This window comes from Pezoporus flaviventris, unplaced genomic scaffold (assembly GCF_033815535.1).
Source record: "Pezoporus flaviventris isolate CSIRO_AGI_PZ_B2104156 unplaced genomic scaffold, CSIRO_AGI_Pfla_v1 ptg000055l, whole genome shotgun sequence".
Taxonomy (NCBI): Eukaryota; Metazoa; Chordata; class Aves; order Psittaciformes; family Psittacidae; genus Pezoporus; species Pezoporus flaviventris.
The window spans coordinates 3174326-3194190 of record NW_026892603.1 but is presented as its reverse complement, the minus strand read 5'-3'; the positions used below and the strand labels follow the sequence as shown (position 1 = coordinate 3194190).

Here is a 19865-nt window from a genome sequence, read left to right as displayed (position 1 = left end):
TAAAATAGTTAGCTGTCAGTTGCGAGTTCCTATTGTTCTTGTTTATCCATCTGCTTAGAATTGTGCTGGATTCAGTTCAAGATGATTTTTAACTAATTTGAAACCATTAATTTGATTATTGCTTACCACCCAGCAAAGAAATGGCCAAAGAGCAGGATCCTGCCTTTGCAGGACTTTTCAAGAACATGGATTCAGTTCAAATACAAATGAATTACTAATTATGTTTTTTTCAAATTTCTCTTGAATCAGATACTACCAAAAAAAAAAAAAAAAGCATTTCTTTGGACACAGAGTGTATCTGTCTTAAAGAAATGGGTCCTTTGGCTCATGTTGTTATTTTAGCAACTATGAAACTGAGAAAAACATCACTTACTAACAGCTGTGCTGGCTCACTGGGTCTCAGACCAGGTATTCCAGGGAAAGCCTCTTGTTTAACTGATGCTTTCTGGGCTTCCCCACATGAACCTGCAACCTGGCAGGAATTCCTGAAACAACCAGCTTCCAGCCCCAAGGAGGGCTTTGTCTGAGCCCAGCAATTCCAGGTTCCAAGTACCAGCTCCAGGGGTGCTGGATGCAAAGCACAAGACTGGGAAGGCTTCCCGCCAGCTGGGAGTAAGCCCTGACACGCAGACCCATGAAGCCAGTAGCTTTCCACCTTGACTCTCCACTGCTCACATTTTGAGAAATGCAAGGCTTTCGGTACTCAGCATTCTAGAGTCAATGACCCAGCTTTCTTCAGTTAGCAGTTTCTGGTAAACCATTCCATTAGATAATTTCTGCTAGAAATTAGCAGAATAAGCATAGGGTAGAAAAGAATGGAACTGTTTATTAACTAATCACTCTGGGTAATTAGTATGATATGAAAAAAAGCTGAACTCCTCAAAACCAAGTGAAGCTTTTTCAGTTAGGCATTTAGACATGGCTGGGAAGGTGGGGTTAAATATTTTCAGCCAGGCCTTTGATGGTGGTAAAGGCAGAGAGCTCTTCAGAGCCATGCAATAAACCATGGCATCTATCTTCTACTGAACCTTGTATGTGGCTTTCTAGGTCTCACAAAGCTTAAGGACTCAGTAACACAGTATTGTGCTGTACCACACCACACACCTCCTCATTCACAAATACTATGACAGCATTATGGACTGGGCAGAGAAAAAAAAATCCTACTACTGGGGAAAAAAAATGTTTGCTGCGTTTGTTGAGTGTTGTCAATGCAGTTTGTGACTGCCTCAGCAAGTTGTTGTTAGGTGAAAGATAACAGCCTGCCAAGTCTAGAGAGTAAACATTTTGTGTTGGTCCACCCACAAAGCATTCAAATAAGAAACTGGTGCTTATTCAGCATAACCCAGGTTTAACTATCTCATTTTCAACATAGTTCATGGCCTTTCACATCCTGGTCTCTTCTTGTTTGTTCTCAGCCTCCAGAACCTCCTGCCTGCTCTTTCATGTTCGACATCTGGCTTAATCAGACTTAGGTTATCGTGATACTTGTGAACATGTCTGAGGAAGGTGTCTCTTTTACTACTCACCTGCACTCTGGATTTAAATGTTAACATCTTAAATGTTGGTAGGTTTTATTCTTATTCCCCAAACTGCATATTGTTTACATGTGTTTCTCCTACACATATAATATAGATATTAAAATGAAAACAAATACATATCTGTGCATATATTTGCATCCATACAACATACATTTTATATATAGATATAGAAAGTGCATACTATATATAATGTATGCAACCTTTGTGCGCATATTTCTTTACCAGGATTTGGCTCTAAATTCAAATATTTCTTCAATTATAACAGCACCTGTGGATGTATCTGTAAGTTTACTTAACAACCAGAATGGACTTGTGTCAACAGTAAAGCAGCCCAGAAGCTCAGGGCACCATGTAATTTCCATATGCAGTTGGTAAGTAAGCTGTACCAGGTGGAAGAGGACTACATAAAAATGAGAAGAAAAGATTTGTCTCTGATATTATAGAGCAAGGGAGGAAGAAATTTAAGGGTGCAGACAATATTGTTCTAGCAAATAGAAGACAGTCTCCCAAGGAAATTGGGGTCAGTGATATTTTTCAATTCAACAAGATCAAGAAAAAGGTGTTCAGGGGTTGGGTAGAGTCCTTGCACAAGAAAAACACACCTGAAGCTCATGAAAGCATGGGGCTGGAGAGGGTGGACTTGAGGCTGAGAAAAGCTGCCTATGAAGGGAAGAAGAATTTTGCAGCTGGTGTGGCAGAAGGGAGTTTGGCTAGCAGGATATGCAGCTGAGGCTGAGATACAATCTGGAAGAGCAGCTGACTGGGAGTCACCAGAGGGCTTTCACCATTCTGAGAAGTATGTGCAGTGGAAAGGGCTGACTGTGGGGTCCTCATTCTCACCCTCTTTGATACATATCCCTGAAGCTACTGTTAGGTTTTACCCCTGAATTGTGTGCAGATCTCTAAAGTATGGAAGTTTCTACATGTGGTAAGTCAACCAAAACAACCTATAAGCTTTTATCTTAAGACTTTTGCTGTTCTTATGGTAAACTGCTTGCAGATTGCTGTAGCTTGTACATGAGACTTCAAGCCTGTTCCATTTCAGAAGGGAAGGTGTAATGTTTTTGCTAGCCACTACTGAGATATACAGTTGTTTTGTCTCCGTTCTTCAGGGTCGGGGAAATCAGATAAAGTATCTTGGACTACTTGTCAAAACTTCTGCTCTAGTTATCCTTTTGGATGTGAGAAACTGGCCAAAATTCAAGGGGGTTACACTGTTCCAAAGAGGAGACACTGGTGCAGGAATCAATATTTCTCTCAAACAATTTTGCACATTTACAAGGAAAGGACTGACCCTCTTTTCCTGAGGAGAAAAAAATACAGTTATTCACCACATCAATGTGCTTCTAAGTTACCTCCCCATAAGGACTCTCTCCAGGCTTTTCAGGGTTGTGCAACCAGCTGTTTGTTGGTTTTTGCTCCTTTTCTTTCTATACCATGCAAAGGAACATGTTGTAGAGGGATTGCAGGTAACAGAAGCCAGGCTAATAGAAGAACCAAATTAACACAGTCATGTCAGACCTGTGTTGCACATGAGGTTGTTAGATTCGCAGAAGGTAGCGCTTGTAAGTGCAAGCCCAGTACAATATGCAGGAAGCTGATTTGTTTTCGGGGATGTTCTTTACAATCTCCACAATACAATGCCTTGTACAGTATGGCTGGACCATTGGGTTACTGTGGGTGATAGGCATGTCTTCTTTTTGCTTCCATTTATTCCTCTCGTATATGCAACCATTAATTCAAACAATACCCTTTTCCCCCTCCACCCAGACAGCTTGCTCAGTTGCTCAGTTACTGTCAATACATCCTTGTTTTAGTGTGGAGACTGGTGGCACTCCATGAACAGTTTGTTTACTTGACTGCAGGTGGTCAAAACTGTCCACTTCAGGGGAGCTTCACTGCACTCTCTGTGACTGAAAGCACTGGAAGAAGTCACAACTTCAGCAGCTGCTTTCTCTTTCTATGAATACTGTATACAAAGATCTATGTACACCATGTGCTGCTTTAGCAGTTCTATTGGAGTAACCTTCTGATCTTTAATGTGGACACTGGACTTTAGTTCGAGTATTTGGAATCCAAACTTATTCATGCTTTGGGTTGTTTGTTTTGTTTTTTAATGCAACACCTACCCAAAATCCTTTAGAGCAGCTGGAATATTGCTCTGTTGTAGAAGATAGCCAACGAGCTATTATGGGGGGGGGGGGGGGGGGGGGGGGGCACAGAAGCAAATTATCATAAGAAAGGTGGGGGCAGGGGCAGTAGCAATTCTTGAGTGTGTGCTCCTGTCCTGCAGGAGAGATGTAATTGTGTTATCTTGCTGTCAAGGCTCTGGGTAAATGGAGACCAAGAAATGATCTGTCTCAGCAAAATGGGAACAGCTGTCCCTAGCTATTGCACATTGCTTGCTGTCACCTTTAATGACTGGTTATAAAGTACTTGGGGATCTTCCTATGCAAAGTGTTACATATGAGCCACTGGTAATTAAATGTTATGTACTTGTTTAAGCCAATGCTAACAGTAACTAGTGGAAGGTGTCAATCTCTATGTCTCCAACAGGTCAGAATAATTGGAAAGAGCTGACTAGATAAGATGTGTGAAATTTGAAAAAAGCGTGTCTGAAGAGTGTGGTGTGTTCTCACAAATGGGTGAAGAAAGGAAGTCTTTTTCATTTATCAGCACTTGATTTAATCTAATATGAAAGACAAGCTGATACAGAATATTTTCTCTGTGTGTTGCTCTGATAGCAGTCACCACTTTGTCTGGATGAAGTACCTAAAATGATCTATATGATATTCAAACATATTACATGTTAAGTGGACATTAGTCAACTTTAACATTCAGCAAAAGAGTCAAATCAACTTATAAGAGCTATGAATCTTCTTGGAACTGGCATGAGGCACTTGTTATCCATACCTCTAGTAATACTGCTTAAAACAAGCTGATACAACAAACGGCACAGGAGAGTGAAGAGGTTGGTGACAACTGAGAAAAACAGTGGCTGGCCCTGGCTTAAAGGCAGGACCTATAAATTAACATGTGTGCAGGTGCAATGCTGAACGTGCCTTTGTGCATGTGCGCACACGTTCAGTGTCTGCCAGACAGATCACAGGAAGCTATTGCAGCTCCCTCAGTTTCTGCTTGGCCCTGGCAGCAGTTGGGGAGCTGGTAATTGTTTCCCTAAACTATGCACCAGGTGCAGCTCCCGGGTCTCTAATCTGTCATTCTCAATACTACACTGCACCCACTTGGGAAGAGCCCACACCTTCTGCATGCACCATCCTAAAATAAGACAAGTGAGAACCGGAGAATGAGCACTTTAGTACTGAACAAGTATGTATTAACAGCTGTTGCTGGTTTTATCCCTAGCCATAAATACGTGATTGTATGAATTTATTTTTAAGATTATTTATTATCATAAATGTAATTTTTTAAAAAATCTGCGAGGGATTGGCTGAACAGCATATACTTGCTCATTCGCCATACTGAGCTTCACGCAGCAACCCCCTCCTTTCACTTCAAGACATAAACTACTCCACATTAGTTATGATATCATCTACAGCAGATAGCTCATACCCGATAGGGTTAAGTTGCTGAACAGTTCGATAGACGAAGCTGTGCTTTACTAGCGGCGGCCCCGCTGACCACCTGCGGGGCACCCCCTCAGCGGCGGTAGGGCCGCTCCCCGCCATTTCTGGTGTTATACTCCCCCTGCCGGGCGAGCCCCGCCGCGGCCTGCCCCTGCCGCTCTTCTGCGGCTCCTCCGCCCCTCGCTCGCTCTCTGCTCCTCACCTTCTGCCGGTCATGTCCCCTGCACTCGTTCCCTATTCACCGGCATGCTAACCGGAGCAGTACCCCGCTGAAAAGGCTGTTAAGGAATCGCACTGTACGTTTATCACAGGAACAACCTTAATCCCATCATCACTTCTCTCCTCTTGCTCAGTCTTTGGAGAGTTTCATCCCATTTCTTTATAGCTCCCAGGTGCTTCCAGGGATCTTGGTTTCTCCTTCCCCCCCTTAATGCGTGCCTTGGGGTTGGAGCCCCCACTCCTGTGCACACCCTCATCATGCCCTCTCACTGCCGCTCTGTGGTAAGAGCTGAGGGACATGGATTATTTTTTTTCTTTTTTATTATTCCATGAATTTTGATATTTGAATATCTTCAAGCTAAATCAAAGCCAAAAAGTGGCATTTCCTTTTTTCCCTGGTATGAATAGTGACAGAAAAGGAAATTTTGAAACATATGTTCAAGTATTTTCAAAGTAAAACATAGTTAAGCATCTAAATGTGTCTGGTTTCAAATGCTTTGTCTTAAACCCATATTAAATTGCATTTCCCTTTAACAGCATATTGCCTTATGGGAGGAATATTTGGCTGTTTGATGCCACATCTTGCCTTTGGAGTAGTCTTCCTGGCCAAATGTCTTCCACAAAGATGCCAGAGGCATCTGACTTCCACCCTTCCCTCACAGCTTGCTTAGAGGAAAGTCCGCACTGTAGTGTGGGAGATGACATCCTTCAGGCACCTGGCTAGGGGACAACTGCTGGAGTGGGGTGGGGAGCCCCAGACACTCTTCTCTGGAGCCAGTGTAGCCATAAAGAAATGCAGGGCAGTGGCTTTGTTGAGTTGATTTAAGCTCGCGTGATTTAAGTCAGCTAAAACCCCCAAGATATTCCAATTTGGTTCCACGGATCATTTCAGCTTTGTAGACACTGTGTTTTCTCCCCCAGAATTCATTCAGGTGGAAGACTCCCAAGGGTTTTCTCCTCCTTATCTTACCAGGGGTCAGCCTCAGCCCCCAGCAGAGAGCAGGCAGTGTTGAAGAAGGATGTAGGGCCAAGGGTCCCTCAGGGCAGCACGTCCTGAGCTCAGCTACCGTCCCAGCCAGCATGCTGCTAGGCCGGACTGTGGCACCTCCCTGGAGATGGGCAGAGCTGGGCAACGGGCTCAGGATCAGCCTGAGGGTTGAATATACTTGCGGTGTAGCCCATGTGGGGATCAGGAAGGAGGCTCAGCCTAGATGTAGTTGCCAGGCAGAGAGCAGGGTAAGCCTGTCCCCCAGCCCTCTCCTCAGGCAGGGAGCAAGCTGGCCTCCAGCAGGTCCAAGCCACCATTTTGTGGGGCACAGTGGAGGCCTGGCAGGGTTAGGCACAGCCCGACCAGCCTCGCTCCCTTAGCACTGAACACACCAGTCAGAGGGGTCTGGTTTCCTCTGTTAAATGCTTTCAAAAAACTACAGTTCTTAACAGTGCAGTCATCAGTATGAGTGACAACCCCGGGTCTGTCCAAGAGGGATTTCAGCTCAATTCACTGAGCTAATGAAGAACATAAACAGGGATGAGCATTCATAATTCTACTGCACAAAATCAAATGAGTCAAATGAGAAACATGCCTGGATAATTTTAATATACTGATAAATTCTGCAGTCCATGGTCTTTGCCAGGATTTCAGGTATATGAGTAATACCACCTATTATCTCTTGAGCCACTGAAAATTGAATGCAGGAAAAGAGAGATTTCCATGGTTCAACTGGTTAATCAAGAGTTCCCTGATACACAGGGTTGTTTTCGGCACTCAAGTATCATCTCAGCAGCAATAAATTTTACAAGACAGCACTTTTAAGCTTTTATGGTTTTCAATTTACAAAGGACTTCATAAATATGAATACAATCACTGTAACAAATACTACTGTGAAGTGGCCATTATTCATATTGCACAGAGGGAGACGCTAAAGCATAGTGATGTTTACTAACCTGCCACTGCTCATCTTTCCCTGTGCGGAACTATTGCCCAGCTCTCCTGGCTCTCTGGTCTGTTCTTTTAACCTGGGATAATGTGCACCATATGCACTTTGCTGTTTTATGGGGAGAAAACAGCAGCAAGATACAGTAGAGACCTGAGGGATCCCTGCGATCAAGCATTGGCCTCAATGCCCTGTGACCTTATCTTTCCTCAAGAAATCAGTGTGTTCTTGGCCTCCTCCAGCCTCTTTCCATCACCTGTGTCCGGCCTCATTCCTTGTGGTGTTTGTTTAGGCTATGAAGCTCCTTGGAGAAGAGGCACTGTTTCAAAAGTGGCTGGCACGTTAATGTCTCAGTCAAGATTAGGAACCCAAAGTACTGCATTCACTTTTTAGTGACATGTTAGTTTCTTGAGAAATACTTCAATTCAGACCAGCACCTGAGTCAAAGTATTGTACCTACCAATGAGCATACATGACAGTGACAGCCATAGCCCAGAGAGCTTACAGGAGTTGTGTTGTTTCAATTGGTGTTGTTTCAATTACACATGTATATGCAGAGAATCTGAGGGCTCAGGCAAGAAATTACCTTTTCTAGCCCACGCTGGAAGTCCAGGCCAGAATCTGTCACCGGCAGTCACTCTTCAGAAATGTCATTGGTAGGAAAAATTACATCTTTGATGTTTTAAAAAGCAGTTCATCCTCTCAGCGCTGCTGACTTTTGTGCTTCCTCTAATCATTATTATTGTTATAATTATTTCACTTAATTAGATCAGACTTGTTCTTTCCTCCCCCAAAGTCCTTTCCTTTGGTTCTTCAGGACTCATCTTTTTCTTCAATACTTTGGAACTGATATTCTTTGGCACTCTAGAAATAACGAAGGAACATATTCTTCAGACTACCTTCTGATAAAACTTTTACTTTCATGCACATGAGGCATCTCCACGGATAGTGAATATTGTGTGATTTTTTTACCAAGAGTAGGACTTACAGGAAAGGTATTTACTATCCTCATTTGCATCTGAGTAACCATTTCTTCTTTCATCTAATGAAATTTTGAATGTACTCTTGCACTTTTGTCTTCAAATGTAAATAGAAGGGGTATGATTCACTACATCCAATTTCATAGTTTCCAAAGTTAGACATCTATTTGAAATCAGCTGAATGTAATCAAGGCCCAATCAATTGAAACAAGACTCTTTTCCTTACATGTTTTTAGAAGTGTTTTGAGTAGGATGAATGGCTTCATATGTTTCTATGTGTAAGGTGATAAGCACTCTCTGAAAATGACGCAAAAAAAGTTGCATGTAATTATGAGACTTGTTATTGTTTTAAAGTAGTTCATATGGTCACACAGCTTCTACCTGACAGCAAATATGCATAAAAATCCAAACCTGCATGGAGATGGGTGCATGCATGTAGTGAAACCTAGTGTGCACCAGCAAAGATCTCATAGAGGAGTGCACCTCTGCTTACTTTCGTGCTCTCAGCTCTTGCTATAAGCAGAACCACTGTAAAAGCGCAGGATTATCTGCTTTACTGTGACACTTGCTAGATATGAGTGAGTAATAAAAGCCACAGTCCAGCCTACAGACAACCCACCAAAAATTCCCAACAATATCTACTGCTCTACAGTTCTTCATTAACCCTAGATACTACATTCTATAACCAGGAAAATCCCTATTTGACTGCACAGACATAAAACAGCATTTTAACTGCAGAGGGCATGAAAGAGCTACTGAGTAACACGGTGTTTTACTTACAAGGCATTACTTGCAAAATAATATTCTACAAGTTTGATTTCTTCCACACTGAGTATTTACATTATCTCATTTTAAGCCCTGAAACATCCTCTGAGGGATCTATCAGATTGCTTTCTTGGGGAAAAATACAAACCTGAAAAACATAAATTTCCAGATTTACTCTAGAGGATATTTCTTAAGATAATCATGGACTAGAAATCATTTTGTTATTGTCACTGAATGTAATGAATGTAAATTCTTACTGAGATTTTAGTTCCCATTTTACTTCACACTCAACATGGGGTTTTTAATGTGCACAGAAGACTGCTAATGTAGGATGAGCTGACATTTACCTGTTTAATGCCACTCTGAAAGCCCCCAGCCATTCATTCATGCTTACTAGAGTCACTGATCACATCAATCATAGTACAGTGCAGCTATTTTTCTGGTGCTTATAAGGCTTTCATTAAATTGGATTTCAGATTAAAAAAAAAAAATAAATCAAAATTAAAGAGATGAGGTTTTTTCACTATAGTATAAATTATCATTTATAACAGCAGTTGAAGATTCCTAATTTGAGCACAGAATTGTCCAGAACTTGCCCATTTGGGTTATATTTTAGGGTTTTCTCAAAATCTGAAGCAAATCTCACTCAGGGTGTCTTTTCAGAGGAATGAAATAGGTCTGCAAAAACCGCTACCAAGAATCCAGCCTAGGGCAGGTAGGTGTTGGCAGAAGGAGCCCCAGACGGTAACAAACTACTTTGCCATCATCCTCCACCCACACAGCCTGATTAGCATGAATCCCAATTTTTCCATTCACCCACACGCTAAGAGTGTTTTCCAGCTGGCTCTGTAAGTCACATCGTTGTTATTCACTCTGCAGTCATTCGGGCTGATATGGGTCCAATACCACGCTGAGTGTTTTTTTCAGCCCATCTCAATGCCTCAGGTTGTCACTGCTGGGCACCAGTGAAGATGGAAAGCACAATACTGGCTATTCCTCTGCTGGTCTTTCGTCAACTTGAGGAAGATTTTTGATAAAATATTGATGGTCGCCACCAGAGGGTGCAGTGCTGCCACGGTAATGCCCGTTCTTACACTAACCGTAAGTAGCCATGCTGTAGTGTAGCGAAATTTTGGACAAATCCTGCACATTCCATTTCTCTAGAGCTGCCTACATAAAGGTGCACAATGGAAAGCAGGATTAAATAAATACAAAGTCAGTGAAGCCAGTTGCTTTAAATAATAAGAACAAACCCCAAACCCAAGAAGTAATATGCCTTTTGTGCTGAGCACTCAAGGCATTTTGCAGCTTTTCTTGAAATAGGAATACTTCTTTGATCTGCTGCAAGCAGCCACTCCCAGAAGGGGTGAGAGACACCTCGTTTCCTTCCTTCCTTTACTTATCCTGACCTACCAGTCTGGAATGCAGTTCACCTCTTAGCATTTTCAGATGTATCATTTTCAGAGAGGCTTGCATGTCACAACACACAACCAGGGTTTACTTCACTGCTTACAAAGGCTGCACATGACAGCACAACAGAGGGGCCATATACTGTACTGACCCTCTCTTGCTTCACCTACACATACACCCTTGTCTGCAGAAGGGGCATAACAGTATTAGAACAACAAATAGTCAGCTTGCCCTCAACATAGGCAGCATCCAAGGCTGCAAAGTTACAAATCTAGTGGCCCACAGTGCAGCCGAGAGGCAGTTTAGGCTGATCCATGCTTGCATGGCTGAAGACCTTTATGTCTCTAGAACATCCCTTTGCAACAGGAATCCTGGCGTACATCCTTCCCCGAAGTTGTCCCGCCTGGTGACTGGTGAAAGCTAATCACTTCTTGCAGGGCTAGTTTCCAGCAAGATCAAGTTTTTCAGCTTCCTCAACTGACCTGGTACACAGCAGCACAACTCTCAGTGCTAGCAGGAGAGAGGGACAAAACAGTGTCCAGAAGAGGCCAAGGGTTTCTCCAGTCCTGCAGGCTAGCTTAAACCATGCACAAAACCATCTTTTTAGGCCTATTGTCCTGTCACTGCATTTGGAGTGAGCCTTCAGAGACTTTAAACTCTGAACAGCGCTTTAGACGGAAGTGCCCACTAGCCCCATGTGCCATAGGCCTGTGCTTAAGCTTTAGTCACAACTAAACTCCAGAATATAGTTGGCATTAATCAAGACCATAATGTTTCCCCCACCAAATGGCAAGGGAGTTCAGCACAGCATAAATACACATTAAAACTGCAGCACAATAATAATAATAATTGTAATAAAACCCCAGCATAACCAGCACAGTTATGTGTGAGTTAGCTGAAGATGGCTGGAGGGAGGAGATGCCACGCATTCTTGAGTGCACTGCAAGGAACTTTCAGTCCCCTTGACTTCAATGGGGCTTCAATCAGGCTGTGCCTCTGCTGTGGAAAGGAACTGCTTAAGACAGCATCATGGGGTTCCTCTGCTTTTGTCTCTGAGCAACTCCTGGCAAAGCCACTGGTTGGTAAGTGAAAACACACTTTTTCCAGTCACCAGGGCTGCAAGCTGTACCTGGACTTGGCTTCTTTTCCTTTTTGTTGTTGCTGCCATTCAGATGGATTTGCAAATCTGGCTCCTTGACTAGGTGGGGACTTCACAAATCCAAGTCCAGCTACTGAAGCAGGGGAGGGGAAGTCCTGACCTTGGAGCAGATCATTCCCCCTCCAGCGGGACTGCTCTGCTTGCAGCTTGACTCCAGCTAGTAAGAGGCATTGAGTGTCAGCCCAGCTGCCATGCAGAAGGTCTGTCCCTCCGGGCAGCTGCTGCTCATCTGCCTGCAGCTGGCAGCGGAAGTGACATCTGTTGTCAGTCCCAGCTGTGAGCAGCGCGGAGGTGCCAAAGCCCAAATGCCTCAGTTCTCAATCCAGGAGCGAGGAAGGGTTTCTGATGCCAGACCACGGCCTGGCTTGCAGTGGAAGGGAGGGGAGGGGAATCGTCTCCTTCAACGATGGTGGGCTGGGAGGAATGAAAAGAGAGCAACAAATAGGGAAAGAACAAGTAACAGAAGTAGGGGAAAGGATTGGAGAAGTGCACAGGAGAAGATAGGAATGGCTGAAATGGAAAGGAAATGTGAAATTTGAAGTGACAGGGCCAGTCTGAGGCAAGGAAACAAAAGGAAGGAGGAAAATAATGAAAGAGATGCAGAAGTACATAATGCAGAAACAAGTACCTATCCAAGGGAGGCAATTATCTAGAATGGCTGCTGAATAGAGAAATGCCTCATTGAGTTGCCATCTCAGGTGCTACTGTGCCTGGGGAGGCTTTCTTGCCCACAGCCCATAGCATGGATGCCAGCCAAGGAGCCTCCCCTGCAGATTTTGCCATCTGGAGAAGCTCTGGTGTATTCTCTCTTGCCTCCTTGCTTCTCCATCTTATTTAAATTCACCTCACTTTTTCCTTGTCCAAGTCTTCTACTCTCTCATTTATCTTTGTAACTGTGTTATAATTCAGTGTTGTGTCATTTTAACTGAGTTATTTCAGTTTCTGAGAGAGGATGAAGGATGAGATCTGTTTCAATCTAAAGATTGAAAAGCCTACTTAACTAACTTGGGAATAAATATATATTAAGAAATGGCACTTTGGTTGGTGTATGCAAGCCGAGTGTTTTCTGTCATAAACACATTTTCACGGTTGGGACTGTTTCCTTAGCACAGGTGCTGAAATTGTTTTTCAGATCTGAAAACTAATTGAGTATTCCTGGAAGAAATAACCAAGGAAAATGTATATTCCACAAGTGCTTTATAGCCCTGTCAATCAAAACCTACTAACACTGGGAAAAATGCACTGTCAGTGGCTGCTACTTTCCCCCGGTGCTTGCCAGAAGCACAAGACAAACTGCATTGTGGTAAATCACCAGGCTGAGGAATGGGCTGAGCGAGACAGACATTGTAAAGACGTACTAGTCTGACGTTGAAAGTGCAGGCACTGGGAGCACAAAGATTTGAAACCATTTTGATACTTTGCCTTGGTATTTCATGGCAGGCACCCAGAGTGGGGCATCTGTCCTCAAGCTGGGGGCCATTACAACTTACCCAAAACCGGGTGCAAAAGATTGGATTGACTGAGTGGGGCAGAGATAATGAAAACAGTTCCTTAGTTTCTCAGAATGCAGCTCATCAAGATTAGCTTTAAATAATGTATAGTTAAATGTCCTTCCATATCACAACTATGTATTTCTGTAAGATAAAGATATATATTTATATCTTAATATTTCATAACAGACATTACCAATGGGAACCCTTAAAGACATTATTCTTTTTACAAGTCTCAGCAGCTCTCCCTGTTTCAGTGAGAATTATCTGTGTTTTTAATAAGTGGTCTTTGAAACAAACAAGAGGAAATTCCTCTGAATACCATTCTTTCACTACCTACACAAAGAGAAAAATCAACTACTAATCTTTGCATCTGCATTAATCAATCTAATAACTAAATACTTCTTTATTTTTTCCCCAGTCAGGCAAGAATAAGACTAATGCATCTGTCATATGGATCAGAAAGAATAATCAGAAGTCTTAAAAAACATAAGGTTGAGGCACTACTAATACTGTGAAGGGCTCGATTCATCCCATAACATAGTTTTTACAACTATCAGCCATTTTTATGTCAGAAGCATTGGGTCAGTTGCACTGGGTAGCTCTTGCCCAGAATTCTGGCTCATCCAGGAATATCTTAACAGGAACAAAAGGGAGCATGCACTGTCTGCACGTGTTGGTGGATGCTTTTAAGATGAACTAGCATTTGTCAGATTAAAATTGTGGATGAAGAAGAAGGAGACATGAGGTAAAAAGGCTTTTGCATATCCAGAAGTAAATGTGCTTTTCTGCAAAGGTAAATCATGAACAAAAAGCAGTGACCAGTAGTAAGTGTCCAAGACAGGGAGAATAGAGCAAACGAACTATGACCCTTTTCTGGTGACGAGACCTCCAAGACAGGAAAAGTAGCTCAGAAAGTGCTAAGCAGTAATGGAGAATCTTATGAGACTTTGGAAGCTTCTGGTTAGATGGCTCCTAAAACACCACTTGCGGGGCTGATGAAGCTCTGGCATCACCTAGAAATACATATCTGAATGCACCAAAAGCTTCAACACATCCAGAGGCACTTTCTGTTTTGTAGCCTGCATTAGTTATCAAGATGAGCTAAAAGCTTCATTGTGATATTTTAAAGTCAACTGGAGTTATGGTACAGATTTCAATAGTGTAACAACTCGCTTTGTTTCTCTTTGCTCTTTGGTTTGTTTTTGGGGTGGGTCAGTTTTGGTTTTAATTTCACCATCTTCTATCCTTTTCATTCAGCCTTTTTAGAGGGCTATCAAGCCATCTTGTTTAAGTTAGGTAGCCTGGAAAGCTGAAGAAAAAAAGATTGTAACTAGAAGTTCTTCTGTCTACTGATCTAAGACAAATGAAGGACTTTAGTTTTGAGATTTTTGCATGAAGTGGGTTAGTTTCAATATACAAATCTAATTCACTCAACTCTGCAGTTATGAAAAGGATTTCTAGGGCCATATTCTGTATTCTCTTTTATGATGAACACTACCCAAGGAATACTAATCAGAGTGCTTGAGGAGTAAGGTAAGCAAGGCTGGCAGAGTCTGAGCTTTTATTTACTCTGTGTTATCTCTGTTCAAATGTTCAAAGCAATATGGGTGGTGACTGATTCACTAGTTAAATTCAAAACAGCATGTGTATACAAAAGACTGCCAAGCTTCTCATGTATATTGCTATTTGTGAGAAACTATGCACAGACAAAAAGCAATCAACCCGTTTCTTAATTTCATTTTATATCTTTATTCCCATTGTAAGTATTAACAATCATCCCAAAGACCATTTAAATTTGGTTTGGATACACAATAGCATTAATCGCAGTCCAGTTTCTTTTTTTTCCTACCGCAGTTCTAGTATTTCGTGATCTAGTTTAGTGGCTCTGTTGGTGTATTTGCTTCCAGCAAAATGGGTTTCTCAATGTTTGTACATTATTTAAAAAGATAGTTACAGATTTTAAAAAAAGTAACACAAGGATTAACACTACATTAATAAAGCTCATTATCTCCCATTTCAGATTAGTACTAAGTATGTTTGATAACTTACTTTCTGTTGTGCATTATCTGTTCTCTTGTTAAAATAAGTCCATAAACAACCATAATACAATTTCCCATTACAGCAGTTCATTACAGTAACTTTTCAAATTGGATTGAAATCGTTCTAAAAGAATGAGGTAAGTAAAACAACCCCACAAAGTAAAAGGTTCTGTTTAAGCATATGACAATTTACACACCAATGCTAAGGAAGTACCACAATTATAAATTAGAGTGGAAAACATCAAGAATTTTCTAAATTGAATTGCTTCTTATTTGAGAAAAACATATCACAGATTGTAAGTATTCTAATCTTCAAGTGAAGAGGAATCACAAACTACAAAGAGATATCTCTCATTGTGTCTTTTAAAAGCCTGTGAGACAAATTCCTTCATCAAATTTATTAATGTAAAAGAGAATTAAGGAAATTATTTGTGAAAGCTGTCCTGCTAAATTATGAATATCAATAATAAATTCTTTAGTTCTTCATTTATTTGCATACTATGCATATATGAATATATATATGAATAAAATATGCCTGTTGTATACAGTGAGCTAATATGAATGCTTACGTTGTACAATGTCAGAAAAGGACAGATTATTAATCAAAGTAGGGAGAAAAGTGAAGCAAAGAAGAAAGCAGATGATGCAAGAGAACTTTGTTGGTTGTCTTAGGATGACTTGTGTGTGGAAGAAAATGGGATACAGAACAGTCAGCTAACAACTTTTTATTGTGCAGTAAAGGAAGTTTGGGATCAACATCAGCTTCTAAAAGGGATTAAAAATTGAGATATACTCAGGGGAAGGGGACCAAACACAGACCATGCTATTCTAAGTTTTGTCTGAGCACCAGAGGGTGTGGAAGATTGTGGGAGTAAGGGGAGGAATGCTGGTTTCACAGGGAAAATTGCTGAACCAACAGTGCTCTTGCTCAGGACAGCCTTAATGGGGGACACACTGGATGCATCTGGTGGGGATATTATTTAGACCTTACTCCAGTCATGACAGGTACAAGACACTAACCTAGCCTCTTCACAAGTTGAAGGAAAGCTGGAATCCCTGAGTCTGATGCATAGGGAGTGCCAGGTGTTTTCAGGGACTGTCCACTTCTTGTATTGCTATTAGTGATTGTGATACCTGGAGATACTCCATGAAATGACCATTCAACATTTGACCTTCCTGTCCCAACTTTCCACACTTGTATGTCAATAGCACATACCTGAACTCATCACACTTAGTTCTCTTCACCAGTACTTAGTACACACACATGCTAACAAGCGAGAGAGGAAAATTGTATTCTTGTGGATAAGCTAACAGAACCTTCTTATTTCTCCATTACCTACAGAGGGGGTTCTGAAACTTTTTTTCAGTCTTAACCCTTTTCCTTTAAGCACGCACACACATATACATGCATACACATACATACACGTGCAAACACAAAGGGTATACGTAATACAGTACTCACTGAAGCTAGTTCTGAATGATGGCACAAGGCTACCGGGAGAAGTGTAGCAGTAAGGAGCGCCACAGCCAGAGAATACTGCATCTGCAAAACTAGGGGTTAGCACCTTGCTGTTCCCATGCGTATCTTTTCTTTGTTTGGAGGTTACCTTCATTCCATGGAGGACGGGGACGTGCCCCTTCAAATACTTCTTGCAATATCATTTCTGTGGATGTCAGGAAGGCTACACTACATAATGAACTCTACAGTCACTAATAGATACAGAAGCAAATTTAAAATAATTTAACATAAAGAAGATGAGCTGTGCTTTGGGATTATTTTATCTTAAATTTAATTCATGCAGTCCTAGAGTACAACACACATACATGGGTTAAAGACAATTCTGCATGAATGCTTTGGTGTCACCAGTACACATTTTTAAATGATCATATAGAATGACAGAATGGTTAGGGTTGGAAAAGACCTTAAGATCATCTAGTTCCAATCCCTCTGCCATGGGCAGCGACACCTCACACTAGACCTTGTCACCCAAGACTTCATCCAGCCTGGCCTTGAACACCACCAGGGATGGAACATTTACCTCACAAAAACATTCAGTACCATTCCTCACAGTAAGTACCCAGTGTATCTCAGAATTATTTGTATACCATTTTACACTTTATACATAATATCGGACTTGCATTTTAAGTATCAAAAATACATTGTAAAAAGATCTTAATAGCAAATGTCATAAATCCAGAGTTTTCATCAAAGGGTAAAACGATTCAAGACCTTTGGTGAATGGATGAGGAAAAAGAAACATTTCCAAAAGCTACACAAGATTTATGGTCTTATGCTACCAACAGCTGGCCAATCAGCTCTGGGTTTCTGTCCATTATTAATGCCAGGATAAGAGCAGCAGCAGAATTTACTGTCTCCTGAAGCAGCAAACAGTCCTAGGGAAAGAAAAAAGGGAGCAGGGAAAACAATACGATTACAAAAATGGAAAAGGTAAATATTTAAAATTAGTTTTCAAGTATGCAAAATTACCATTGTTAAAAAAAAAAAAACAAACCAAAATTTGTACTTATTAGAAGAAGAACTTCTAAAACTTACATTTTAAGGAAACACAATTCCATAGTAATATCCATTTTCCAGTCTCCATGATGATTTAACAAGCAAAATTATGTTTTAAGGAATGTATTTTAACTGCTAGAACTAATGCCATCTATCCAGAGACCTCCAGAACAGAAGCTTGATTCTGTCACTTCCTTCCTAACTGATTTGTAAGATCTAAAAAGTAGTAAAAAAATTTTGGGTTTGAAAACATTGGAACAAAATGGATTTAATTCGGTAACATAGCTAAAGACCTGTAACTTCAAGCACCTACTGAATCCTCTCTGAAGTCTACAAACTACTTAAACTCAGACAGACATTTAAGCACTGGGACTTCAGTAGTGTAGACTGATCTTTGTATCAAATAACTTCAAAGAGTAGTCTGGTTTTGATAGGCAAGTATAGAGACCAACACAGGAAGTAATAAAATGAGACTGATTCTGTGCTGCTAACTGAGCACTCCAACTCACATTTGAAAGAGCCCTTTGTCAAACTGCCAAGTTTTCCTAATTGCACCGACTATAAAAGACTGGCCTCTTGTGACCAGTAATGTTTTCATTTGCACACTGGGAAAATAGCAATAGGTGTAGCCAGGCAAGGACACATCGCCAGAGAAGGAAATAGGAGAGAACAATTTCTGTGAAGCAACAGAGGAAAAGAAAGGTCTACAGAATTGTGGAGAGAATCTAGAAGATTTTCAAATACAGAAGGGCAGCTACAAAGAGAAAGCAAGCACTGTTCTCCACAATGAGTAGAACTGGAAGCAATAGACTTAACAGAACTTAAAACGGGCAATAAGAAGTCAGGAGAGTTGTTTTAACAGTAGGGACTGGTATACAATGGAACAGATTATTGGACAGATGAAGGAAACTCATCATTAGGGTCCTGTAACATGCGACCTGTTTACACGTAAAACGGGGTGCAGGTACAGCTTCCTGCCTCGGGCAGAAGGATGGAGCCGTTTGAGCCTATATTTTTCACCACTATTTTTTCTAAGATGCTGCATCAAGGAAGAATTTGTATAGGATGTTTAATAAACTTGGAGTAATGAAGAAAGAGGAAATGGTTTCAACAACTTATACAAATTCAAAACTTTTAAAACTGCTTTTTTAAGAAGTAAGGCTATTCATGAGGAGGCCCGCCTATTCAGCTAACATAGAGGGGGGCTGAAGACTAAGAAGTTGGGGTTGAAGTTAAAACTGAAAGGGAAAAGTGTCCCTGGAACACTCTGTGTTGAAGCACAGCCAGAGGAAATGATCAGAGGGCTGGATCACCTCTCCCATGAGGAAAGGCTGAGAGAGTTGGGCTTGTTCAGCCTGGAAAACAGAGGACTCTGGGGAGACCTTACTGCAGCCCTTCAGTGCTTAAAGAGGGCCTATAAGAAAGACAGTGAGAGACTTTTTAGCAAGGCCTGCTGTGATAGGACGAGGGGTAATGGTTTTAAACAAAAAGAGGGGAAATTCAGATTAGATATAAAGAAGAAATGTTTTACAATTACGGTAGTGAGACATTGGAACAGGTTGCCCAGAGAGGTGGTGGATGTGCCATCCCTGGAAACATTCAAGGTCAAGTTGACGGGGCTCTGAGCAACCTGATCTAGTTAAAGATGTCCCTGCTCCTTGCAGGGGATTGGACTAAAGGACCTTTAAAGGTCCCCTTCAACCCAAACTGTTCTGTGATTCTATAATGCTCTTATTAACTTTGAGCTGTATGTAAATCACAGGAAATGTGCCAGAGAGGTAAGAGGATAGAATTAGAAATTTATAGTTTATACTGCATTCCTTTATAAGTCCTGGATAAATTATATTTGTATTTCAATAGAATTTTGTCATAAAAATTATCAAATAATTAAGGTGTCACTGTTTGTAACTCCCCAAAAGATTACACTCTCCACAAATTCATGTAATATATTTTTCTATTATGCAGTAAAAATACTTATCAGTGTTTGAAAAAATGTCCTAAAGACGTTCACCCCAGCTGTGTCTTGCTGCTCACAAAGTGACACTTCCTTCTGCTAAGCAAGGAGTGCACAAGTGTATGTACTCAGGTCCTGCTCCCTCAGAACCTTTTGTCACAGACCGAGGATGCAAAGAGGAACTCAAGAATCCACTGCTCCAGTTTGGCAGAAGTTTCGCTCCTCGTTTCCCATGGGTATACGCTGCTGTGTAAGGTACAAGGAGAGCGGAA

At 41.4% G+C, this 19865-nt stretch overlaps 1 protein-coding gene across 1 annotated transcript in view; it reads right to left on the bottom strand.

Annotated features, from left to right (window-relative positions):
• Nucleotides 1-13873: 13873 nt before the first annotated feature.
• CRPPA (CDP-L-ribitol pyrophosphorylase A) overlaps nt 13874-19865 on the bottom strand; it is a 125188-nt gene continuing 119196 nt past the window's right edge. The window contains exon 10 of the mRNA XM_061469227.1: nt 13874-17518. Within this exon, the coding sequence (XP_061325211.1) occupies nt 17414-17518 (105 nt within the window). The 3' untranslated portion in view covers nt 13874-17413. The remainder of the gene's footprint in view (nt 17519-19865) is intronic.